General features: G+C 39.5%; 1 protein-coding gene across 1 annotated transcript in view; it reads right to left on the bottom strand.

Annotated features, from left to right (window-relative positions):
• MDFIC (MyoD family inhibitor domain containing) overlaps positions 1-26,292 on the bottom strand; it is a gene marked incomplete at its 5' end in the record, with an annotated part of 48,642 nt that extends 22,350 nt beyond the window's left edge. Inside the window, 6 exon segments of the mRNA XM_074168247.1 lie at positions 14,119-14,250; positions 25,492-25,650; positions 26,060-26,073; positions 26,075-26,141; positions 26,144-26,208; positions 26,210-26,292. Of these exon segments, the coding sequence (XP_074024348.1) occupies positions 14,119-14,250; positions 25,492-25,650; positions 26,060-26,073; positions 26,075-26,141; positions 26,144-26,208; positions 26,210-26,292 (520 nt within the window).
• Between the last annotated feature and the right edge of the window lie 1,623 nt (positions 26,293-27,915).

Genomic DNA, 27,915 nt, shown 5'->3' with positions numbered 1-27,915 from the left:
CTTCCTATGTTCCAGCTTGTGCCCGTTGCCCCTCATCCTATCGCTGGGAACCACTGAAAAGAGTCCAGCTCCATCATCCTTCAACCCACCCTTTAGGTACTTGTAAACGTAGATAAGATCTCCCCTCAGCCTTCTCTTCTCCAGGCTAAAGAGCCCCAGCTCTTTGAGCCTTTCCTCGTAAGGGAGATGCTCCAATCCCTTAATCATCTTAGTTGCCCTGTGAAATTCTGTGTCAGAAAGCAGGGCGAGGACTTGAGGTCCACAACAATAACTCTTCATGACCTAGCTTGTCATTACTACAGACTGGATAGTTAATAGACTGATTTTCAGCAGGAGAAAAAAGATGTGGAAACGTAGTAGAGAGTCCATCTATTTCCAAATCCTGAAAATTCAAAGTGTGAGGAGAAAGAGAGGCCACATGCATCTCCACAGACAACATTAAACACACTGAGGTAGTCTCTGCTACAGATGTCCTTCAGCTACGGGAATTCCCACATGTTAAGCAGGATCTAGGAGATGGGCTCAGGACCCCATCACTAATCCCACCTGGCCACTATGCCTGTAGAATCATGGAAGCATAGAATGGTTTGGGTTGGAAGGGACCTTAAAGATCATCTACTTCCAACCTCCTGCTATGGGCAGGGACACTCCGACTCCACCAGATTGCTCCCCATCTGGTCGCTATGCCCATGGGCTGGACAAGAGGGGCTTCCCCATCCTAAAGCACTACAGGGACCGCAGGTCATCAAAGGATTTTGAGTCACGTACAGAAAGTCCAGGCAGAGGTGCCATAACCAAAGCTGGATCTTGGGCTGCTTTATGCCATTGACGCACCAGCTTGGCATCAGGATGACCCAGAAATGACATCTCTTTTTCTTTTTTTGAATTTTGATGTGCCTTGAAAGGTATGGCACAATCTCACCCAAAACATTTCTGTGCAGGCTGTACAAATTAGATTCTTGAGAATACACCTTGAAAAGTCCTCTTACCAGAGTCCTTGAAAATTCTAAATTCTCTTTTTTCCTTCCCTAGATTGAAAACTGCAGGCAGCCATGGACTAAAGGCTGCATCTCTCCGTCAGAGCTCACTGCCCTTTCCCTTCCCCACCCCACAGGCAGTTTAACTTTGTTTTATGCTTAAACAGTAGTTTCATACGCTGAAGGGAAAGGTAGTGTTATATTTCAGAATGCAAGAATTTATCAACTAAGAGATTTCTGTGTTCAATTCAAAGTTGAATGTGCTTAACACGTAATCATTGTCACCAATACTTAGCACAAAATAATTGAGTAAAAAAAGTTTTCCTATTTACTGTATTCTATCAAAATAATCTAGGAAGTCCTTTTTCTGACTCAGCTGGACAAACCCACCCATCCTGGCCAAGCTTTCATACATGATCTCCATTACATGAATTCACTATAGTAAAAAAAAGTATGCTAAATGAGTTTTTGCCTGCTGCTCATGCACACATCCCTTAAAGCAGTGCAATAGTCAGATTGCTGACCGTGCCTGGCAAAGACCAAACTTCCTGTAAAAATGATGCACTTAGTTTCCTGAAAGGAAGCAAAGCATAAGCTGCTCAAACAATTCACCAGAAAGCCCTGATATCTGAGCCACGCAGTTACAAATCTGTCCTGCTAGAAAAATACAGTGTCCCATCAGTGACTAATAGCTACAAGCACAAAAATTCAGAGAAACAAATGCATTAACACAAAAGAGAAAGCAACAGATTATCTGAAGAAACAGGTAAATTGTCTTAATGTGTTGAAATTACCTGTAAAACTTTTGTCTTTCATCCCACAACAGAGCTAAGATTCTGATTCTCCACTCTGTTCATGAAACAAGATATAAATCTCTATGAAATTACTGTACCCAAACGATTTCAATATAATGGAGGCCAGTAGCACCTGCAAGTCCTTATACTGCAGAGCTGACTGAATAGCAGTAGAATACTGGTTTTTATCTCTAACATACAGAATGGGAGTATTCTTATTTCAACATGTTTAAAAGCACTCAACATTACATATGGAACCATTTTCATTCTCTATTAAAAAAAATAAATAAGTTCTTTCAACTTATAAAACTATGTAATTTCGCCCACTGAAGTTTATTTAGTTCACCTTTTGTTTAAAAATACTTCTAAGTAGCATTTAAATTTGGATGAAGTCCATACTTTGAATTAGTGCTTCTTGCAACAAGGATCTTTTTTATTTTGTCGTATTTAGAAGACATATTTCCCTTTATTGCAGAGGAAAAGAAAATCCTTCTGTACACTAATCACAATTACTTTTTCTTAAATGGAGTGTAGATACAGCAGTGAAATCTGTGCTATGTCAATATTACTCACAATATTCAAGTGTCCATTTTTGCATTTTAAAACATTTTGTTACAAGGTTTTGCAAATAAGCTGAAGGATTTCACAGAAAATAAACAGCATTTTAAGTGAACACATTAGAATTTACAGTTATTTTTTTTGTCCTCTCACAATTCAAGAGCTATAAAAAGTTGTAGCTGAGGCAGCAACCTCCTCTTACCCAAAAAGACCCAAAGTACAGCGGCAACCCTTGCCTCACAGCAAAGATAGCAACTACATCACACACAACCTTCCTTTGCTGCTTGTAGAAGCCTTCAGCCCCACAAACATTCCTGTCATTGTCAGCCACAGCAGCTCGACCAGGCTGGCGATGGGTGAGCCAAACTCCTGCCTCCATCCCTTTGTGCTGTGCAGCTGTGCCGTGCTTGGGAAACATCTCAGCCTCCCTTCTCACATTTCTTGGCCCCGAACAGAAAAGCTGTTAAGAAACCATTCAGACAACTGCCAAAAGAACAGAACTGCCCTGGTTTTCATACATCCTTATTCACTCTACTAAAGATTCATGCCATCTGCCATTTTATTTGCACCGCTGCCATAGTCCTGCCACCTGGAGTTAATTCCAGCACCTTTTTCTTCACTCTCCTTCAGCATAACTAGCTACATTTTATTGTCCCATATCATTTTAGGCTTCTGGAATTAACAAGTCACAATGGGAACATCTCCCTACCACCTTATGTTTAATTAGTGTTGTGCTAATTTAGACAAAATTCCTTGTTTCTGTGCAGTGTGGTGCCGCCAAGCCAAACTACTCAGAAATCACCAGTATTTTATTTTTGAAGACATCCTTATTATTGGCATTCTCAATTTTGATTCTTTAACTTTCAGCTTTTTTCAGGAGCAACAGATTAAGATCAGGTTAATGTTTTGTTTATTTTATGAAAAATTTAATTTAACATAATCACATGACTCCAGAAGCTGAGATTTTCAGAGATGTAGTATTTAACAGTTGTTTTGATTTTTTTTCTGAATGCACAGTATCTTTTCATGATGTTTAATTTACTGTTAATTCTCCAATAGCCAAAATACTTATTCTAATAAGTAGGTTCACTGCTACTTACAAAATAGCTTAAATGTTGGTGTTAACACACAGAAGCTGAAGAGAACAGGCCTTTATACTGAAGCACTTTAAAAACATTTCCAGTCAGCCTCTAAGCACAACCTTCTTGTCATTGCTTACAGGAATAAAGACTGTTCAAACAAACAACAAAGAGGGAAAGGGAGGAACAGAGTAAATTATGCAAACAGAAAAGAGAAAAATGGCTTAGAGACAGTAATATAATAGGGATGGGTCAGTATTTTCTCTCTCTACTTTATAAAGTAAATATGGGAAAGAGGATGCAGAACAATTTAATAAGAATGGGAACAAACCTTCAGCACTTTTCCAACCATGATAGCCACCACTTCTCTTTCTACCACATCACCAATCCATACCCTTTACTTTCTTCCAAAACTACCAATTACAAAGTGAGCTAGGAATTACTAAATTGTTAAACGAGCTGGTGTAATTTAATAAAATTACATATATGAAAACCTACATGTGCATTACCTAAAGTTAGCTCTGTATCCTGCCTCACCATCCAAATATGTTTTTGTGTCACCTCTGTGAAAAACTCAGTTTTATCACCGAGACAAACCTTTCTAGGCAGGCTGATCCCAAATCTTCTCACCAAAACTTAATGTTTCCTTCATTTTGAAATTCAAGCAAAAAGAGTATTGTTCACTAATCTCCTATATTTCTAAATTGCACAGACCTAGAAGATGTTCACTCTGGTTTGACACTGCTCTTATGGCCAGTTTTGGGCAGCATAATAATCTTTCACTGCCTTTCTGTTAAAATGTGAATTTTATTTCAACTTTCAACTTATAAAATGCAGTTGAAATATGAATCTGTCCTAATAAAGAAAGGACATGGGAAAAGGTACATGCCTTCTAAGTGGCTAAGAGGTTTTATTTTTGAAGAAAGATGTATTTCAGATCTGCCCATACTTAAAAGCATGTTTGCTCCTGCTCCACCAAGGAACGGGCAAATGGTTTGTGCTGTCTCTCAGGGGCAAAAACTTGCCCTGAAGGTCAAATCTGACTCATAGGCCACATATTTTATAGGCTTGCCTAACAGTTTGCTCTACTTGACTAGTCTCAAAAGCAAACTTCGTAACATTTTATGCAAACATTATACAACTTTAAGTCTGAGCTGTAAATCAATAAAGCTCACTTAAGCTTGAGGTATCTCTGCATCAGGAAAGAGTCTCTTAGTTGAAATTCTCCTGTAACTAACACTAGCATTGCTAAATCTTACAGTTTTCTCTAAACAAGTGTCATAATATTTATAGCTTCAGATGAAACTAAAAACATGATAATCAAGGTACTTTATAGATGAGGGAAGCAGGTTTAAAAGTACAATTTAAGCCCGTAATTTTCATGGGTCAAGGCATAAAACTCAGAATTTGAAAGCTCTTGTGTTAGAATACCATGGGTTTGCATTTTATGCTCACAGATTTCAAGAGCAGTCCCCATACAAAAACATGTTTCTCACATGCCAGAACACTACAGTTCATTCAAAAATAGTTATGGCTCGGGTCGCAAATAATTCATCATTCTCTTAAATCAAGCCTCAATATTTCTGGAGGCCTACCTCATCAGTATAATGAGTTAACAAAACCAGTATTACAAATACAAATAGCCTAAGTGATCACACCTGTTTGACGTCTGAATGTTTTTCAAAGGGATCCTTTGGGTTAGGATCATGAAGAATATTTTTTTTTTTAAAGGGAAAACAAAAAGCCACCAGCACCACAACAACATGAAAACAGCTCATAGGCTCCTGTTTTTCCTTGTCCTTTACAAAAATACCTTCAGGGAAAGGTACTTGTGGGTACTTTTACACTGCAGATATTACCTGAATGCAGCGCAAGTAAGTAGTATTCAGACTCTTTTTTTCCTCTGGATAGCTATTTCAAGAAGAAAAATGTTTAACCATAAATACTTAGCTAAGCCTTCTGCTGTGACCATGAGCCTCTCTTCATCTTTCACTTTTTTATCAGTAAATACAAAATTCAAAAGATTAAAAACTATTTTGGGTATCTACATTTTGAAGAATTAATTTAATTATTTTGATGTACACACAATATGAAGTACTACTTTTCAGCTGTATAAACTTATTCCAAGCATTGCACACACGACAGCAAATATAAAATTTAAAAAGAGAAAAACTAAGAGAATTTTTGCCATGGTTAAAGTTAAGACATTTTTGCCAGAAAACAGGTTCCTAAAAGTACAACTTGCATGATGAGACTTTCATGCACTTTATAATTTGGCATTTTCTTTGCTAAAAATTGCTAACTGAATACTGTTAGTACTGAAAATAGCAGTCTGAAACCACACTGACTCATTGGTTTTGTAGTATAATATTTCACATAGAACGCAGTCAGACTTTTACTACTCTTCCTCTTTAAGGACCACTACAGACTTATTGTACCTTTTACACTATATAAGGAAGCAATCGGGAAAAGAATGTAAATATTCTTTCCCATCTAGGCATAACAGCACATTAATTCTGAAACAGTACCAATACAAAAAAGGAAAATATTCTGAAATTAAGATACAATTTACTTCAGGCTCAAACACAGCAAGCACAGTAATCTTCACATTACTTGGATACTGTCACCTTTGTCTGGTACCGATGATTAGTGCCATCCAAACTTCCCCAGCCTCAGACCATAAATTCAGATGATGTTCTGAGAGTCAGAAGTAAGGTAAAACAGAAAATGAAAGGCTCCGGGTAATTCTGGCTACTAGTGATATGCAGAATACATGCATCTATCTCATGGTCATCTGGTGCAGTTTAAGGTTCTCACTGAAGTTTGACTACTGTTCTGTAAATGGATCAACAACAGCAAGAAGTTTATTTCTCCACATTCAGTCACCACAGAGTATAGAAATTCCTCACCTATCACAGTCCATCATCAACTGCATTCCTTCAAAACATTCAACCTAGAGTTGAAGGGGAAAGGCTACGCAGAAAACATCTGCACCCCACAGCAGCTCTATTCACAAGTAAGGGACTGCTAACTTCAATGACACTCGGGTCCTTCCACAGGTGACTTCTGTGAACACCAAAGGCCCAGTCTTAAACTCTGAAGATTGTAACTGTTAAGGCTAGCTGTGAAAATGCCTCTCTGCCCAGGAGAGGGTGAAATGAAAATTAAATTAAAATTCTATGGTTATGCAACAATGAGCTGTGAAATTCTCTGGATGTAAAATTGTCTCAGCTGAGAGGTTTGATTTCCAGAAATTCCAGGAAATCAAAAAGGTGTGAAGATGTATACACTTTCAGCAAGAAAAGCCCTAACTTTCTACAGTAGTCTTCCAGGTAGGCACTGGAAAGAGTGCATCATCTTTATCCATTAAAAAAAAAGAAGGAAGGAAATCTAAACAACCCCAGCTGAATCATTAAGACTCAGGTGAACAGTAGCAAACATGAGCTCCAGATGCATATGTGTGCACCAGCTGCAAACTCCAATTAGTTTATTTGAAATACTGAAAATGTTTGGTCTCTTGGTATCTTGACAGCACTGGCTTCCGATTTCTCATTTGTATGTGCTCAGCCTACTGCAAGAGCACTATTAATCATGCTTCTCCTCAGCTTCAACGGGTGTATCTGTAGGAGTAAATCCATGGGTCCTTACAGGCCCTAGTGCTTCTGATGCACAACACACTGGCCTGCTGTCAAGCCAACTAAATTCCAAAATTTTGTTACACAGTGTAATTTTCACTACCACCTTCATGAGATGCTTTACCTTGACTGGCATGAATACTCCAAATATCCTGTACAACACACTTAGATAGCTATCTTCCAGTTTATACAATCAAAGTCATATTTCACTATTTAGTGGCTGAAAACTTGCCGTGGTATAACCCAGTAGGCAGCTATGAAGAAAATTAACTCTTTCCCAGCCAAAACCCGTACAAAACTATGATAATAAATCACATTTTACCTCCTGCATTGTGCTAAGGGAGCTAGCTGATGCACAGTATTTTTAAAGAAAGTTTTCAAAAATGCATGTGTTGTCTGCCATCTTAGAGCCTGTTGGGAAGAAGATAAAAACCCCTCAGGCTCCTCAATAGGCATGACAGGAGGTTTTGAGGACCTTTGGAACAAAAGTGGTAAGAGATCTGCCAGGTCGGCGGGGGAGAAAGTGAAATAATACAGGCTAGTTCTCTGCTGGGGAGAGAATTAGAAAATCTCTCTGCGAGAGGAGTTCTCACACCTCCATTACTTCTACTGACCAGATTCCTCAAACATTTATCTTTTTTTTTAAGGAAGGATCTAAATATCAAATACTGTATTCCTGTATTTAAGCATTGAACTGATCAAAGTTTTGTTTGTCCATAATAATAAGATGGAGCAGGTCATCTTGAGTGCCATCACAAACCATATAATAGGCAACCAGGGGATCAGGCCTAGTCAGCATGGGTTTATGAAAGGCAGGTCCTGCCAGATGAACCTGATCTCCTTCTATGACAAGATGACCCAATTATTGGATGAAGGAAAGGCTGTGGATATTATCTACCCAGACTTTCAAAAAGCATTCGACACTGTTCCCCATAGAATTCTAGTGGAAAAATTAGCTGCACGTGGCCTGGGCGAGCATATGATCTGGTGGATCAAGCACTGGCTGTCTGGACTGTCACAAAGGGAGTTAAATCCAGCTGGCGGCCGGTCACAAGTGGTGTTCCCCAGGGCTCAGTGTTGGGACCATTTCTTTTTAACATCTTCATTGATGATCTTGATAATGACATAGAGTGTATCATCTCTAAGTTCACAGATGACACCAAGTTAAGTCGGAGTGTTGATCTGCATGTGGACAGGGAGGCTCTACAGAGAGACCTAGATAGGTTAGATCGATGGGCTTAATGGTATGAACTTCAACAAGATCAAGTGCCAGGTCCTGCACTTGGGCCACAACAACCCCATGCATCGGTACAGGCTTGGGGAAGTGTGGCTGGAAAGCTGCCTGGCGGAAAAGGACTTGGGGGTTCTAACTGACAAGCGGCTGAATATGAGCCAGCAGTGTGCCCAGGTGGCCAAGAAAGCCAATGGCATCCTGGCTTGTATTAGAAATAGTGTGAGCAGCAGAAGTAGGGAGGTGATTTTCCCCCTGTACTCAGCACTGGTGAGGCCATACCTGGAGTACTGTGTCCAGTTTTGGGCACCTCAATACAAGAGAGATATTGAGCTGCTGGAGCGGGTACAGAGGAGGGCAACGAAGCTGGTGAAGGGCCTGGAGCATAAGTCATATGAAGAACGATTGAGGGAGCTGGGACTGTTTAGTTTGAGGAAGAAGAGACTGAGGGGTGACCTCATGACTCTCTATAACTACTTGAAAGGACATTGTAGAGACGTTGGTCCTGGTCTCTTCTCACAAGCAAATAGCAATAGAACAAGAGGGAATGGCTTCAAGTTGCAACAGGGTAGGTTTAGACTAGACATTAGGAAGAAATTCTTCACAGTAAGAGTGATCAGACACTGGAACGGGCTGCCCAGGGAGGTGGTTGAGTCACCATCCCTGGATGTGTTTAAGAGACGTTTAGATGTGGTGTTGGGGGATATGGTGTAGGGAAAAACTTTGTAGAGTAGGGCAGATGGTTGGACTCGATGATCCCAAGGGTCTTTTCCAACCTGAATGATTCTATGATTCTATAAGGCTCACACTTTTTTATACCTCAGTGTATTTGGGACATTGTACTTAAATCGCTACTTTAACTAAATGGATACACCTTTCAGACTCAGCAATATATTTTGAGTAATTTCCATTAGTCTATTCTGCATGATTTCTGTACTCACATGCTCAGTTATGCTGCAAGAATACGGTATCTGTCATACTTTCTAGCTTTGAAGAGAACCATTTAAGTTAACTTATCTCAAACACTTTGTACTATTTTTTAGTCAGAATAAACAGTCATCTGAAATCACAATAATTGTAAGATGACTATGCACTATAAATTAGCCAATAAAAGGTATTTGGATTAATATCACACAAAAAGAATAGTTCTAACAGCTGACTATCTTCTTCTTATTGGGGAAAATGGTCCCAAACCCAAACTGCATAATTTAAACTACGAAAATTACTCACTCACTCAGCCAGAAGGAAAAGGGATTCTCCAGACATTAAAATTAAATAAATAGTCATGTAAAGTAAAAAATCAACATAAAAATATAGAAAACAAAAAGATAAAAATATCTAGGTGTGTATTTCAATAAAAGAAAATGCAATAAAGAAGAATGTAGTAAATAAAACAGCGGGCACAAGAACACGTAAAATTTTTTAATCCCCACAGAGCTGAACGAAGCAGCCCTTTCTCTGAAGAACCACTCCTATCAGGAGGGTGTTTCCTGGAGGAGAAAGAGGCAATTGAAGCTAGGAAATGATGGATAGCAATGACCTTTCTATCTGTAAAACATGGGCATATTTTAGGTATTTAATCTTGAGAATTGGATTATTATTAATCAATTATTCATGACAATTTGAATCTATGGTAGATGTTTTTTGTTTTCTTAAATATCACATAGCTAAGGTCCTGCTTGAAAACTGGAAAGGAGATTAAATCCTCACAAGCAAATAGTGTTCAAGACTGGCATTTTCTTCCCTCCTAAACATTCCTTCCCCTACATAACAGCACACATTGATGATAACCTAGTACCCTCTGAAAAAGTCTGCCTAAATATCCTGAAAAGCACTTTATAGCCCTTTTCTTTTTTCATTATTTTTAAAGGGGAGTCCTCCAATTCCCCTTTCCCAAAGAAGAAAACAGGACATTGTGGTAACGTGGAGCAGCAAAAACTCCTATGGCTTCATTGCCATAACTACAGGTTACCCTGCTGCACGTTTTAACATCCACTCTTCCTCACTTGCCAAAGGTGAGTGATAACAGAAGCTGAACATCTCCATTACAGGCCACCAGATCATGCAATGAAAATAAGCAGAAGGTGTTAGCAGATAGTTAAAATGCACTGCTGAAGAAGAAGGAAAAGCAGAGATGGGGCTATTCTAAGGCTAAGTTTTTTTGAAAAGCAGAACCTGAAATAAAATGCAAAATATGTGTGCATTTGTGACGGGAAAGGAATAGTCTCAACATTGCCTTGAAGGATACCCAAGATGACAAATCTAAAGTTATCCCAATTTGGGGAAATCACTATGGAAAAGAGACTCTCCCTTACTCACGTTCTAAAATTGAGGATATAGATAGCAATGGCCTCTTTGGGAAGAGGAAGACCAATTTAACACACCTAAAAACACCAAATACTTTGCAGTTCTTCCTCTTCTCAAATACTCCACTAAAAAACATACACCTTATTTCTAGTCTAACTGAACTTCCAGACATCATCTAGTTCTCCCCTTGTCTGCTACAGTTGAAGAACTGTCTTACCAAATCTCTGGTCATTGTGGTATCATGCTTTTTAGGGACTCATCAAGCCCCTCTTTATCCTTCTCCTTAACACTAAACAGATTGAACTCCAGGAGTTTTTCCACAATAAGGCGTGTTTCCAACTACTCCAGTCGTTCCTGAGATATTTGTGGTTCTCCCTTGACCCTCCTCCAACTGCATGCAGTATTCCAGTAACAGTTATGCAAGTGCATTAAGAATTAATACAGAAAGGCAATATAGCCATTTTCTTCTTATTTAGCCCTTCCCTGTTTATATGCCAGTATACAGTAACCTTTTGACTCTCAAGCTCTCTTCAAAAGTGATTAGCTCCTTGGATGAAGCTTCCCATAAGATTACCCATTTACCTGAGATATTATGAATGTATGAGTTTACCCATGGGGGAGGGAAGGGACACTCCAAAGGAAGGGAGGAAAAGGACTAATCTGGGGGAAATATCATCTAGAGAGTAAAAAAAAGGAGGCTTGAGAAAAGGACTGCAAGGGCAGGGCAAGGAGAACTGAAAACATCTTACTCTGGAAAACGGGGGCAGCATTTTAGTTTATTGATGTTGCCTGGTAAACTGAGTTCACAAGTGCAAATGAGAAGTCATACATAATGAAGTCATTACAGAGTCTCTAACACTGGACTTCATTGTTGGTGTGCCAATAAAACTGACTGATTAATCTACTTCCATATAACAGCAGGATAAAACAGCTGCAAACAAGCAAAACCTTGGAAATTAAATGCTGGAAACATTTATAAAGTGAGAACTAAGGCTAACACAAATGGAGTATGTATCAACTGTGGGGGTGGAAAACAATCTGTACGGGGAAAAAAGAAAATGAATCATTAGGATAGTGGTGAATAGTTGTTAATACCCGAGAAAACTGAAGTATGCCCTGCCTAAAACAATTTAAAGGAACAGCTTTAAAATAGACAGTAATGATCAAAACACTGTTTATTTCTAACCTCAAACTTCATTCAATATGCAATATTCTGCAAACTTTAGTCTAGTGGGATAATAGGTCTGGTTGAATCACAGCCATTCTGAGTTACAATATGTGTTATTTAAGATGAAATACCTAAGTAATGTTTGTGATAAACAAGCTTCTCTTTGCTCTACTTTTTCTATTTTTCAAACTTAAGTTACTAAGTAGATCAAGTTGTAAAACTTCTGCAAACTACAAGAAATACTTGTAATTGAGCCAAACACTGTTCCTCATTTTATTTAAGTAGAGCAGCCTTTCCTACTCATAGCCAGAGTCCAAAAAAAGCAGAAAACAAGCTGCTTCGATTTCATAATTTTTGTTTCTTCCATCTAGAGGACTTTAACATTAATGGTTAAAAAAAAACCATTAATTTTAAACAAAGAGTAGATTGCATCATAGCAGCTACAAACATGTCTCATGAAGCCACTACTACACAAAACTCAATTATTAAGACTAGGAGTTTTACAAACTTCCAGCTTTCACCTAAACTTGCTTTTCACAAAAGTCAAAGGCAAAACTACTAGTGACTCCAGGATGAGCAGTTAGGCACAGTAGAGCAGTACAGTGTACCTACAAATTTTATCCTATTTTTTCCCTTTTTCCTGTTACTTTTTTAATTCAAGAGCAGATAACCCTCCCATCACAGAGACATATAACTGCATAAAACTGTTAAGTCACTTTACCAGGGACTTGCACAATCTGCTGCAATTTCTACTATATGTTGAAAAAAATTATCTTTTCCTCTCCCACTTTCCAGTGCAGCCACTACCGTACGTCATTGTGGTGAACAGATTAGAGGAAGCACGGCACCACCCTACTGTCCTTGGTCCTTTCCTCCACAGTTCAGGCACGCTACTAACTGCTACGAAATAAATCTGCTTTCCCACGGGCCTGGGAATAATGAAGACTATAGGAAGAGGGAATGAGAAGGAGGCCACTCCAAAAGTACAGCACTTTCCCAAGTCCTCAACACAAGCACAAAGCAATTGCTTGTCCAGGGACAGTTAGGTCTAAAATAATAATCTTTTGGGATTAATTAAACTCTCAAACTGTGCAGGACAATTCTACCTCTTTATAGACCTTTAGGAATTATTTTTAAATTGCGAGATAAATATCTGACATGCTAAATTCAAGTTTCCTGTAAAGGATCTAGATAACTACTCAAAACATTAAATGGTAGGAGTATTTACTGGGATTCAATATTTAGAAAAAGGGATTAACTAAGATTTGAAAAGAACTTCAAATGCTAACACAAAGTTCAGGAGAAGTCGATTGTATAGATAAGATCAAAAAAAAAAAAAAAACAGAAAACAAACCAAAAAAAAACCCACAACAAAACAACCAACAATCAAAAACCCCAGATAACTCCAAAGAAAATCACCAGTTAGGACAACAGCAGATTCAAAAATATGAATTTACCCCACTGTGTACAGTGCAGTACATGTGCAGTGTAAAGACAGACTGACCCTGAAGTGTGCGGTCAGAAAACGATCTCAGAGAGCTCGAGAACCACTCGGCTTTTAGTCCATTTGCTTTCTGAATACACCCTATAATTAAGGAACAGTTTCTCATGCTGCCCCTCCCTTGAGCAACTCGCACTCAAACATCCACAGAATTTTAAAGTAGTATTAGCTCTGGCAGTTGACAGGAATATTTTTGCCTCAGGAGGGTGCAATTGTGGATGATCTTTTGGACAGCATATGATCTTCAATTCAAGGCAGAAAAATGAGAATAATCTTGCATACCTTTTTATGTTTTAAAGCATCCAAGATATATAGTAGGAATGTGGACTTGTAAAAACTAATTAAACAAACCCACAGTTCCATAGCATAGATCTAAAACCTCGTCTTACAGCATTCTTCTAGTTTTGAATGGAATAACTACTTTAAGGATTCAAAACTCTTTATAAACTTACACCTGATGAGTACTCAGTGCATCTGGAAGCAACTGCTCTCCACATAGTTTACTTTGCCACTTAAATGTACAACCTGAGAAATTAAGGGCAATGACACCTAGCACAGTTGCATACTGCAGCTCACATGCCTACTAAATATACAGATCCCATCATGAATGGTAAGAATATAACATTACGGCTTTAAAATGTCGATGCTACACCAGTCCATTATACTGCACCACTCAAATCACACCTTTCTTTGAACCCGTTGCTTATGCACGCTGACAGGAGTCATTCTGGGAAATAAAGTCGGTAGATGTGCATTATAGTTGCAACACAATTGCATTTGACACACATTTAACTGTGTCAACAGGCAGTATCCCGTTACACAGCGAAAGCAAGCCTAAATGGCAGCAATTTGTTCTGGAAATACTTACTTCTGATGAGGTCACCATCAGTGCAATTTCCCCAGACAGACTGGTCTTGTATCTCTGGTTGTATACTTTGGTTACTGGAAGGCTGTTTTATGTCTTTATCTCCTGCTGCAGTATTCTCTTGGTCAGTTTTTTCTAAGTCAAAAGAAATTTCAAGATATTAGTTTCTGTGGTATTTTTCCTCTATGTGAGGAAAATTCATCTTTGAAAATTAATAACAAGAGAGCATAAAATATAACTTTTCTTAGCATCTCATGTAGTTTTCTTAGAAATAATTCCTAATAAAGTTGATTTTCAATTCATTTTCTTGTCGACATCAAAATAATTCCTCCTTAAGAGTCTCTTTTAGTCATACTGTGCTGAACATATAAAGACAAATATTGTTGAAACTTCAAAACTGATCAGTACAGAAATTCAGAAAATTTATTATAAAACAACTATTTTTCATTGAAAAAATAACCTTTTAAAAGCCACTCCTGAATAAAAGTTTAGCCTATGATGAAAGGAAAAATTATTTATTCTCTCCAAACATATACAAGATGCAGGGAAATTTCCACAGTAAGATTATTTGAGGGGTTCTTAAGGTTATTTCACGAGATAGCAGATCTTGTTTTGATGATTTTGCCAGTGCACATGCAGACCTGCATTTTCTCAAACCAAGGTGACAGCTTTCATTTTCGCTGTCATTAATGTTTTAATAGTCAAATTCACACACAAAAGTCTTTCTGTTCTTGATTGCTACAGGTTTTTCCTACTGGCATTCAAGGAAACATTTGCAAATCTGGAATTACTTTGTTCATTATTCACAGTGACAGATTATCAGTTTATATCCCGTACTAGAGGGATCTGTAAAACACTAAATATTTTCAATCTTGAATATTTTTTGAGTATACGTACAACATTTAATATTTACAATAAATCTAAACAAGCAACTTTTGAAAAGTCTGTTAGCTCTATTTATGTTTCAAACAAGAACATGTTTATAAACAACTTATCGCAACGTAATGATACCGTATCCTCTAGTAAAGCAATTATTCCAGTCCTGAGACACAGAAAAATCACTTATTGCTACCGTGACGTATTAAACGTTAGTTTCTTTATGTAACCAACAGCAGTTTGATTTTAAATCCTAACTTTCTGCCTTTGTTATCCACCCTATTAAACTGAAGCACCAAACATCACTCAAAATAATATATGCCATATTGTATGTGTAGCAGCACGTGCCTTCAAGCACTACTGCTCCCCTTCTATTAATTTCCACCTCTGAAACGTCTGACCCAGCTACCTCCATGGTACTTCTCTCTCAGCCCTCCCTCCCATCATCATTTCTTCAACGTGTCAATATTTCCTCAAGCCCATCCTGAGATGAAATGTTTCACTGGGACTGGCCTAAAGCTACTGAAGTGACTGGGAAGATATCCATTGACTTCAATGAGTTTTGCGTCTTGCCCTGATGACTTAATCTTACCTAGATACTTATCCTAGCCAAAAAATACCCAGATTTTTTCAACCCCTTTGACAGACATTAGATACAAACTATTTCTACCTGGTATCTGTAAGATACAAATCCGACTGTATTGAAGTATGATGATCTTACATATGCAGTTAGGTATTTAGGTGCAAACATGTCTCAAAAGTGTTTGAAAAGTACCCTAAAACAGACTGAGTGAAAATAAGTAGTGTCCTGGAGACAGCTACTGTAAAAGAAATGCAAGCACAGTACACTCTGCTTTCCATGTAGAGTAAGCTTATATAAGCTATTTTAAGAGATTTTGCTCTTAAATTACTTTACTGCAGTAACACCACCAAGATTACAACAATAACTACCCTGCAGGGGTAGTACAAAACTGAAGAGTTACTGCATACAGTTTTCTTGTATAGGATACACCTTTGCAGAGCCCTGCTATTTCATGTAGTAAACAATGAACAGCTCTAAGGAAACATAAATTATAATATTATGGGGCTCTCAGTGTTCTAGATTACATTTTTATCTAATAAATTCGAAGGAGTGCAGAATACAATCAAGTCATAATTCATAGGGATTTTTTCATTCCTCTGCTTGTTTTCTGTTCAGTATCTTTTTTTTTTCTTACTGTATAGGTTGTATGTGTATTTTTCATGTTTATTTTTATTATTCTAGCTAGATATGGTAATCAGCCAGTCAAAAGCATGTAAACAATATTAAGAGTTAACAAGAAAGAATTAAGAGGCAGTATTAAAAAGTAAAAACGTCCCTAATGTTGCAATTGAACACCAAACAATTTTGACAGGAAATTTACAACAGCATTATTTGAGTACCTGTTCTTTGATCTATTGAATTCATATAAAGACTTCCCCATGAAAGTTCATAACAGAAACCTACACCACTGACATAAAACAATAACTTGATACCTTCCTCTGGACTTCAGAATGACCCACCGGAGCAGCTGATCTCCTGGCAGATGCTGCTCTGTGGGTGTGGTGGGCTGAACCCAGGCAGCAGTCAAGGACCACACGGCCACTCCTTCCCTCCCCAGCCCACAGCGGGATGGGGGGGAAAGAACAGAAAGAGCACAAGTGAGGAAACTCGTGGGTCGAGATATACTTCAATAAGTGAAAGGGAGAGGAAGAAAAAACAAAACAAGGGATGGAAAGGCAATCACTCACCACCTCCCACCAGCAGGCGGATGCCCAAACCAGTTTCCCAGCAATGGCTACCTCCCTCAGAACCTCCTCCCCTCAGTTTTTATTGCTGAGTGTGACGTTATATAGTGTGGAATATCCCTCTGGTTAACCTGAGCTAGCTGTCTGGGTTGTGCCCATTCCCAACCCCTTGCCCACCCTCAGCCCCCTCACTGGGGCAGCAGAGTGGGAAAAGAGAAAACCTTAGTGCTGTGCAAGTGCTGCTCAGCAATAGCCAAACCACTGGTGTGCCATCAACCTTGTTGTAGCCACAAATACCAAACACAGGGGCTGCCACAAAGAAAATTAACTCCATCCCAGCCAGACTTAGTACAAAGGGGCTTTAGAAAAAGTAGACCTTAAGCTATGATTACTTAAGATTTTTTTCATACATCACTTCTGATGCACCCTAACACTGAAAATAGACAAACACTGGTTTCCTGATTAATTTATTTGTTTTTTCTTGAATGTGCATCAGGCCTCAGTTTTAGTACAAAGAAATTTCTTGATTATTCCCTTATAATAAACAGCTGATGAGATCATAACTTTTTTTTTTTTTTTAAATTTTAGATGTGCAACTACAACATACCAACTACAATTAATCACACATGAAAACAGCCTCAAGAACACTCTTGAGTCTGTGGTTTGTTGATGCCATTATTTTTGCGTTAGGTGCATAAGAAGGGTGATGAGTCATTTATGAAAGACAACACATTTACAGGTCCAGTAAGAATCCACACAAAGACCTTAATCTTGTCTGATGTGCCACACTTGTGGCAGAGCAGTTTTAATAAAGTCTACAGCTCACACAAATACTAATGGATGGATCCACCCATAGACAGGCATGGCCATTTTCTACTGCATCTCCAAATAAATTCATAACACTTCTCCATTTTAATCAAGCTTAACCTTAAGAATTTTTATGTAATGCTTCAGCAGTATTTTACCTTCTGCTTCCTCTAATACATCCTTGACTCTCACGTGACTAACCTCCAAAACTAGCAGCCAAGAAGAAAAAGAGAGATGCTCTTCCTAGCAGTTCAAATAATGGGAAGAAAAGACTCAGTATGTTCAGAGTCTGGCAGCGTTGAGGTAAAAATCCAATCTCTGTTTAAAACCACAGCAAATTACTCTAGGTCATGTCACAAAAGCAACATAGTCGTCTTTACCTACCACAGCAACCTGTGTGGCTGTCTACCTCTCCTAAATGAATGGCAGTCCCGGGGCTGAAGGGCTTCTAGCCAAAAGCCCCATGGGAACGACACCCACACAGAGCACCCTGTGATTTATCCTGAAGGTAAGCATGGGCACAAACTCTACTTGTGCAGAGATTAATGCAAATTTAAGGTTTAAATAAGGAAGGGTTACAACATGCTGACTGTCGTGGTTTGGGCCTAATTTACCAGAACCAGACAAACAGATGGCCCTTCCTCCCCCTTCTCCCTCCCCCAAAAGAGGAGAGAGGAGGAGAAAGAGATAAGGAGATTCAGAAGTTTAGAATGAACTAAACTACTTTAATGAAGAATTAATATTAAAATAAAAATAAAGAAGAAAATAATGAAATAGATACAATATATACAAAACCGTATGAAGCTCCCAGGATGACAGTCATGTCACCGGCAGGCACTGGGGAAGTCCCAGACTGGACTCAGCGACGGATGGGAACTGGATTCCAGCTCTGGAGTCAGGAACACACGGATCGGGATCAAAGGCGGATGAACAGACAGAGTCCTCTCTGGACGTTGGCCATCGCAGGAAGGGGGTTGACCCTTTGATCCCTCAGCTTTTATACTGAGCATGGGGCAGATGGGATGGAATACCCCAGCTGGTCAGGTTTGGGTCACCTGTCCTGTCCACTCCTCCCCACCAATGTGACCCCTCTACGTTTTTTCCGTTTCCGACCCTCTAAGGGGGCAAATAACAAAATTGGCTGACCGTGGTTGTTATAGCAATAAGTATAAGCAAGGGCCTCCCTGCATACTGTTCCTTGGCACGGAACACAAACATTGGTCTTATCATTCTGAGAACGAGCAGTTTTCTCCACAATATGCCGTTAATTTCAGAGAGTTAGAGGAGGCCTAGCTAGGATGTAAAGTTACAGAACAGAAAATTGGTTCGGTTTTACTTCAAACCGGGACACTGGCAAAGTATAAATCGAGATGGTATCATACCTCAGTGCATCAGTAACTATGTAACAGTCAATCCCTGAACATGAGAAAAAAATGGAAACAAGCACCCAGATTAAGTGGGTTGCACGTCCTCAGAGTGTGATTGGCAGCTGATCTCTACTCATTAGATGACACATAAGCCTATATACTGACTCTGCCATTTCTTCCAAGCATGTGAACTCTTAAGAGTGCTTGACTAGCAACATGACAAACTGGACTTGAGAAACAGGCTTCGAGTTTGTTTATTGACACAGGGATACTGTCGATGTAAAATGATTTCAAAATCCCATTGCTGCAACAACAGAAGGCTCTGTTGCTATGGCACATTCATTTTCTGTTCACCAACAAAGTGGTGGACCACACCAAATAACAAGTACAGCAAAAGCAACCGTCAGGAAAGGCTTCTGGAAACCTGAGCGCGTCGTTCTCATCAAGGAGAGAGGGACAAGCAGAACGGGCTGGCACAGTGGAGTCATTGCAACCTCCAAAGTGCAGAGATGGGAACAGTCCAACCGTTTTACTCTTTAAGGGTAGAAAAATAATGGAAGCACAGAGCAAAGCTGACTTAAGTACCTAAACTTGACCCAGCTGCTGGGATGTAAGCACGAACCCTCAGAAGGCCTGAGTTATCCCTGAACAAGCAGATGCAGATTTAAACATACACGTGCAAAACTCAAACCATCCGAAATGGAATTTTATCCTTCAAATCAAAGAGAGCAATTATAAAAGTGAAAAAAAAAAAAAAAAACCCAAAACCCAACCAACTACAAGAGTAGGTCTACAAGGAACAAAAAGGTGAAGAATGTTCCCAAAAGGAAAGATAACAAAATGGTTCTCTGTTTCAAGCCTACCGCAGTTGGGAGGGATCGAAGAGCATGTGGCAAACACTGCATTTCTAACACTTCCTTTGGTCATTAATATGCTTGCTGGCAAGGAACACTGAGGATGCTATTTCCTACTGAAAATTCCACTGTTCACAACAATAACACAAAGGAACTGCGATAATACCAGGTTTGACAATGCAACCATTAAACGTAACAGCCACCAGCTACTTCATGAAATGCCTAAAACTTTTAGGCATTTCACATAACACGAAAGTTCAGCTGTGTTATTTGTGTAACAGAATGCCTATTCCAGTTCATGATTTGCCTGAAATGACCTAATTTCATTAATGACTGGTTGTGCAATCTAATTAATATTCATAATCCACAAATTATGGAGTTCAAGCCTCCATTTAGATGTTGGATTGTTTTAAAAATAAAATACATAATTTGTTTTCATTTCATTTTGGTGGCTTTCACTTAAATGTCTCATTGCAACTTTCAATGGCCTCAAAAATGCCACTGAAAAAATCAGTGTCTTAAAATTAGAGCAATTCAACTGAACTTCTTGGAAAGCTCTTACACAGAATTTTCCAGGTGCAAGCTATGGAATAACTATGAATATACTACAAGTTTGACAGCCCTAGACAAATTTCAGTCATGATAAATTAAAAATTAGTAACAACATTCAAATAGGTACTCTGCACAATTAAAACCATTACAAAGTTCAAATACATAAGTGAAAACTTCTTTTCACAAATAATCACACTATTTGTCATGCAGTCAGTTATAAATTTATGTCATGCATTCAACAATGTTTCACATTTCGTACGAAACTAGTTTCACATAATACTCAGTGGCTATGGCTTTATTAGCAATAGCATGGGCCAGTAACAGTGGGCCTATAGAGTGAAAGACTTGATTTTAAGGACACATTCCATGTTATACATGTTCCAGGGGCTTTCTACTCTGGACTAGCTCTCAGATTTAATCTCAAAGACTGAAGGCTCATTAGTGGCTGGAGTACATTAGGCACATTCCTGCAGCTCATCTTTCAGAATATGTTGTCCAAAAGGAATCCAGTCCAGGTCACTCCCCAGTATCACTCCACAATGCAAACCAAAGCAGAGGCCAACAGGAGATTCACTTCAAAAAATGCACTGCTGATCCAAATGAAAACACCAGCATAGCACACTCATTGCTGGATGTCACCTATTAGGAAAATATAAGTGTCTAAAACAAAAAGAAATCTAACTTCTGCACGCCTGGAATCTAATTTTTTTGAATAATTATTCTGATATAAAATTAGCCTATGAGATGGAACAAAAGTATTTCAAATTTGATGCAAGACCTTTACAGTCAACTCTATGAAATACAGGCTTATCACACCCACGTGGACATGAATCACTGTACTGCAACGGCATGCATGTGAAACTGAAAGCAGAAGTATATTTTTATGACAAACTAGAGTTAGACACTTATGAAAGTTTTAAGTACTTTAGTCAGTAACATTCAATAAATGCCTCTGTACTGACAGATAGCAACGAAACAAATTAATACAGATTCAGTCAACTCTTGTCAGACTGCAAGTGGGAACACAAATACAGAGGAAGTATTTGGTAAGTTTGAGCAATCTGAGTGCGCTGGTTAACCGTTAAAAATCCATTACTCATAACACTGAGGCACTGCTAGTAAAGTGCAATAATTATGGTGACAGCAATCGTTGCTGCCTCAAGAATGTCCAAACATTCCTCACAGTTAAGTCTTCTGTCACCTCATCTCATCTAGCCAGCACGTTCCTTTAGCAGTCCTCATCATGAGAACAGTTAAGAACAGAAAACATGAAGAGGTTTGAATCACATTCTTTAAAGAAACATGTGCTTTTTGAACTTTTCTAAATGGATGTATTAATTCCTGAATATGGTTTCTTCAGACACCAAATCAGAACTGCATCTCCATCCAGCAACAGTGACATGATTTGCACCAGAAAGAACTGTTACTTATAGAACTTGACCCTTAGTATTTCTACTAGACTTCTCCACCCTCCTCCCCCACCTCATTAGAAGAAAATAAATTCTAGTGTTTTTCCATCATCTAAAGAGTTATTATGGCAGAGAGGTTGGACTAGATGATCTCCAGAGGTCCCTTCCAATCCCATATCATTCTGTGATTATAAAGTTCTTATAGTTAAAATGCAGTTATCAGTCTCAATTTCATAATAGGTTTCTCATTATTATTATTTTGTCTATACTCTTTCTAAACTGAGAAAGTTAAATATTAGTCTAGGTTACATTTAGTTACCAATAAGCAAAGGTAAAAGCATTCCAAATACTTTATAGATTACAGTCCTACATTTTCTAAAATGAGGCCTGATTCTCTAGACATAGTTCCATGTTCATTGAATTTCTCTCTTGTATTCCATGGTTTATTCAAATGCAGAGGATTTAATGAATAAAAAGTCTACCTGTAGTCCAGGTAATATTCACGACATGACTGCTAACATATGAAACATTTTCCTTAAAGCAGTGAGGGCAATGGTGACTAACTGTCACATTCCTTGCTTAGGGATATTATTTCAGTACCTACCAGTGGAGAAAATACTTGATCATAGCCAAATTGAAGTGGTCTGAGCATAGAGATGACACTACTCACTGTCTATGTTACACAGCACACAGGCAATAGTCGTCATAATTTGATTTCAAGGCCTGTAGAGCTACAGGAGAAGAGAGATGGTACGACCAGAATCTTGAACAAGGGTGCACGAGTAGAGCTAATTTTTGCCACATCCTTCCAAAAGTGTAACTAGAGATTTGCAGAAATAAGATTAAACTTTTCATGCTGTAGTTCTGTACCTTGTAGCAGTAGACTCCATTGGTACAGATGATGGTTTAAAGACTGAAACTGAGTATTGACATTGCCATAAAAGAAGATGCTGTGATTTCATTTGCTCTCTCTCATAGCATGCTAATTGTGGAGGGGCAAAGTCCAATAATCTCAAAAATACTTATGCATTAATTCAAAAAAGAACAAGGAAGAACAGTGATGGAGGATTTGTTGAGAGAGCATGTTGGTTAAAGTAACACACAAATTCTTTTAAGTTGTGAAAGCTAGAGCATGCCACATCTGTAGGCCAAACCATGTCTCAACCCACAGTTTTCACCAGCTCCACAACTGATGTCTATCCCTGCAACCTGCCTAAGCTTTATTACTTTTGTCTGGTTTTTAATTAGGTTGTGGGATAGCTAGTTGTGGGATAGCTATTTGCTGAATATTTAAAATTCAATTGAAGTTTCTTTTCCTTTCATGGAAAAATACAATTTGGCTTCAGCATCTGAACGTGTACGATAGCAAGCAAAAGCAGCACTTTGAAGATCTGGATATTTTGATGATACCTCAAAGAACTACAGAAGAGAAGAACAGAAGTTTGTTCTCAGGGTGTAAGGTACCTATACCAGTTAAATAAATTAAGAAAGCACATTAAAGTATGCTGTTACCAATCAAAAAGTCTTTCTCACTAGAATGCACTTAATACTTTATTACACATGCAATATAAGCCATTTTTTTCTGATTAAGGAATCTTTATTCCTAGGTGGACACAGATGTCAAGTATCTCACTGTAAATATATGGAGTCATCACATAAATATGATGAGGTGATTCTAAGTGAAGTAATAATTATTTCAAATTATTGCAGATTTTTCCAAATACCTCTAGCTTATTTCCAGAAATAATATTAATTTCAACTACAGCTTTTAAAATTATCATTGAATTCTGCAGAAGTCAGAGTACTTTTGGATGTCCTGGGGGTAGTATAGACAGAGTACGGGGTACTGAAAGTCCCAGGCATATTATCTCAGATCTTCAGTCCTGGAATATCTGGACTACCTTACCCTGTAACCACACACTGCAAAGCTGACAACAGAAATGCTGGAATATAGACTGGAAATGTTATGAACTCACCTCTTCCTCTTTCCACCCCCATTTCCCCAACAGACTTAAGCTAGAAAAAAGCAACAAATATCTACAGTTATCCTTAAATCTGAGTTCATTAGAATAAAAATTATGTATTTGAATGATGAATTCTGTAAAAAGCCAGCCTTGTCTTTCTGTGAACTGTATACACGCTTTAAAATTGAGTGTGTGCCTTGAAAGGCGTGGCCAGCGAGCAAACCTAAATCAATATATTACAAATGTTTGTACCTTACTGATCCCCAAGAGAGTAACTCTATAATCCTCCACCTCAACAGCTGTAAGCTGTAACTGTGTCATTCAGATTTTCTGCACATAACTTGTCCACGGACAGATCAGTATTTGTTTCCTTATTTTTCATAAAAGGAAGAGCATGTATTGAAAATCTTACAAAATGGAATCACAGAAGACTTTATTTCATAGTGAAAACCCAATTTAAAGTAGCACTGTAAGAAGGAGACCAGTTTCCAGGCTGGTTAGATCACTGAATCACAACTTCAGTAACTTTGATGTATGGCCTACATGCAGCAATTAACCAGTGTGGCCACCTGATCACATGACAGTTAAAAACAACACATTGAAAATAAACATGTGTCACAGATACTGATGTTTCTGGCAAAAACATGATTCTAACAGTTCAGTTCTGCATGCTTGATCTTCTGTATCTAATCTTTTTTTATTATTATTTTTTACTGTTTAGAAGTTATGAGTCATTCTCCAGGACAAAAAAAACCAACCCAACAATAAGATAAGTATAAGCCAATTTAATATGTCTCCCTGCCAGAACATTTTTTACTTAGCTACGGATACTTTCTGGTTTCTCAAATGAGTCTTCAACTTTGATTTCACATAGATATTGATTTTTCCAAGTTACAAAAACAAGACTGCATCTTTAATCCACAGTTGCACAACTGTGTTACCAGGCTCTGCTCCAGTTAACCAGTTATGAATAAAGTTACAGTTTTTGAACAAGATTATTTGTCTGTTCTTCAGAGACTTTCTAAACTTCTGTCAGAATTCTGGAAAACAAAGCTGTAGCTGTAAACAAAAGGAACAGTTAAATCTCGTCTTCACAGACCAGGACTCAGGAGGTAAATGTACTTCCCTATTTTGAGGATAACCTGCAATACACCTTGTCAAACTTCCCTACGCGAAGGCGATCAGAATATCAATGTATTTTGTGCAAATGCAAATAAGACATAACTTGAAGAATTTCTCTTTAAGATTAATGTACTTTTAAATAAGCTTTTGAACAGCTGATACAAAACAAGTTAATACTCTCAGAAACTGGTTTTGGCTGTAGCGTCACAGAGTAATCTAAGAAAAAAACAGCAAAGTGACCTCCAACCTGAACAACACTCCTGGACCAACCTTTTTCAATTTACTGTGAGACCTGGAAGGAGAGCTTTACAGGGGAGAGCTTTACAGGAAAGAGCTTCTAAACACAGACACAAACACAAACAGAGAAACAAGACAGTGTTTTTTAAGGAGCAGCATCTGCCTCTGAATGACTGCAATATTTCAAGTACTGAGATCTGGTGCTGACATCACTGCATCTTTTTTTTTTTTTTGGCATTTTCTACGCAGGAATTTCTGGTTAAAACAATAAAGAGGTGGAAGTGAAAGCGTTACAGTTACACCAAGGGGGGGTGGGGTGGGTGTGAAAGAGAAGAGGGGTTAAAACCCACAAAACAAACCAGTAAATGTATCATTCAAATAAAAGGCGCAACAATTACAGAGAAACTTTAAAGCAACTTACCTCGAGGGAGAGAGATCAAAGAGCTGTTTTCAGTCGGAGCTTGCTCTGGCCCTTCAGGCCCCGGAGGAAGAGGTTCTCTCACTTGGGACATCTGCCAGCTCTCTCACCGAGTAACAAAGCGCCTGCACCCCCCCCGCCAACAAAAACTAACAGGCGACCCTAAAGGAACAAGCAAATGAAAGGGCTCGTTAATGTATTTTATGCAGAAAACTCACGGCTCGGGGGCGCGGGACTGAGGAGGGACAGCAAAACGAAGCGGCGGCAACTTGGCGGCGGGCGCGCACCCGCGGGGCCGGGGGCGGGGGGGGGGCGGCGGCCGCGGGCCGGCGGCGGGGGGCGGCCGGGGGCGGGAGGGGAACCTCGGGGGGGGCCCGTCCGCCGCAGCCGGCAGCGCGGCGCGCCCTACCTCTGCATTTCCTCCCGCTCCGCCGCCGTGCCCGGCCCTCCGCCGCGCCCCCGCCGCGGGAAGCTCCGCGCCGTTCCGCGCTCCGGCTCCCCTGCCGTCCGCCGGCCTTCTCCCCGGACACCCCCCGCCCCGGGCCAGGGTCGCGCACGGAGTGGCACTCACACCCGCTGTCCCCCCGCCGCCACAGTCACTCCTTCTCCATCATTTCCGGACAATGAAACATCCCACTCCGGCTGGCGGCGGCGGTTGTGCAGGTCCTGTCGCCCGCCAGCCACGGGCCCGCCGGATGGGATGGAATGGGGCCGGCGGGGCGCCTCGCTGCCCCCAGCCGGGCCTCTAGCCACGGAAATTCCCCCAGGAGGCCGAAACCCGTCAAGCAGAAAAAGGGAAGAAGGGGAAAAAAAAAAAAATTGGGAAAAAAAAAAAAAAAAAAACGTGAAAGGGAGGCTTTCATGCCTGGAGAGGGTTTGCAGCTGTAGCGCTTGGCAGCGGTGCAGGGGCACTTTTAATGGTGCAGCCGCTGGCTCAGAAGTTGCCGGCTGCGGTTTGTTGCTCGCCGTCCACCAGTTGCGCCCGAGGAGCGGGGCAGGCTGGCACGTGCAGCGCCGCCGGCTGCCCCCCCCGGCCAGGACCAGCCCGAAACACAACCCAGCCCCTAACTGGTAACACAGGGATGTCTCCATAAAAAGGACTTCAAAGCAGACATACAAAAATATTCAAAGGAACACGAAGGGTAGGAAAAGCGTTTTTCCAAAGTAAAACCCCCGAGAGCAAACTACTTCCTCCTCTATCAGCTGCCCAGCGGTGTTACCTGTGCTTTCTCGAGATGGGAAATACATCTTTCCCCGGGTATAGATTGATTTAGTCGTCAGCCTCTTGCCCACACCATCGAGTACTGCAGCTATTGCTCATGTGTGTGCTGGTGTCCATAAGCTACACGCTTTACCTTGCTTACGCTGTCACAGTATATCACCTTTCCCTAACGAAGTCCGTTCACGTTTAAGCTGTAATTTCCTTAAAACTTACAAGCAGATTTTTTATTATAGTTTAGTAAATATATTCTACCGGTATGTCTCATTGCAGTGTACAGCCAGGTATCTTTCGGGAAACAAAAGTAGGAAGACAAAATAGCCAAGTTATAAACCATCTACATCCTAACATAAGAGAAGATAGAAGATAGCTGGTGGATATTTATTTTGGTATCATAAGTGCTAAGGAATACGCTCACGTGTTAAAAGTGCACTTAAAGTTTAGCATTTCCCTGCAATGCTCGCAAACCAGCCAGGAACGGAGTGAAAGTACCTGAGTAGACACTATTTCTGTGTGAGTCACCACAGACTTTAGGGCCTTCCTCTTATTTCAGAAGTCATCAATGCTGTTGCGCCACTGTGTAGCTTTATTACTGGCCATTATTGGTGCAAAAGAGAACAGTGTGATTCAATTGATAAGAAATGCTATTTAAGGTGCATATGTTTTCCTCTGAGAAATACACTAATTTTTAAGTATTTCAGTAACCTAATATGTTCTTTGGTACAACATAATCTTTTTTTAAACTTTTCATGACAAAATGGAAAAAGAATGTGCTATGTGGGGAAGAAGCTATGTAAAAAATCCATTTTGGGCACACAAAATTAATATTGTACTGCATAATAATGATATTTGTCTCAATATCTACATTTTTCATCTATGAAAACATTGCATAATTTTCCATAGCGCCTTCTCTCCTCGCCGTCCTGGGGGCAGAGCAGTTGAGACATAAGGTAGAATGACTTACCTCAAACTCCCAAGTGAGTCAGTAGCAGAAGAGAGGTTATGACTCATACACAACGCACAAGCTTGTGTTTTTCCCTCTGAAATTGGAAACATAGCAGAGGACAGTGGGAGGAGCAATAATTTAGCCAACCACACCCTGCCTTCTAAATATTTCATTGGATAATAAACACCTATGAAGAGCTGATACCACCCAAGGTTGGTGTTTGGGGATTATTTTTTTTTTTCACCTTATCTATTAAACCCAC

The sequence above is a fragment of the Numenius arquata genome, chromosome 2 (assembly GCF_964106895.1).
Source record: "Numenius arquata chromosome 2, bNumArq3.hap1.1, whole genome shotgun sequence".
Classification (NCBI taxonomy): Eukaryota; Metazoa; Chordata; class Aves; order Charadriiformes; family Scolopacidae; genus Numenius; species Numenius arquata.
This window is presented reverse-complemented; position numbering and strand designations above follow the sequence as displayed.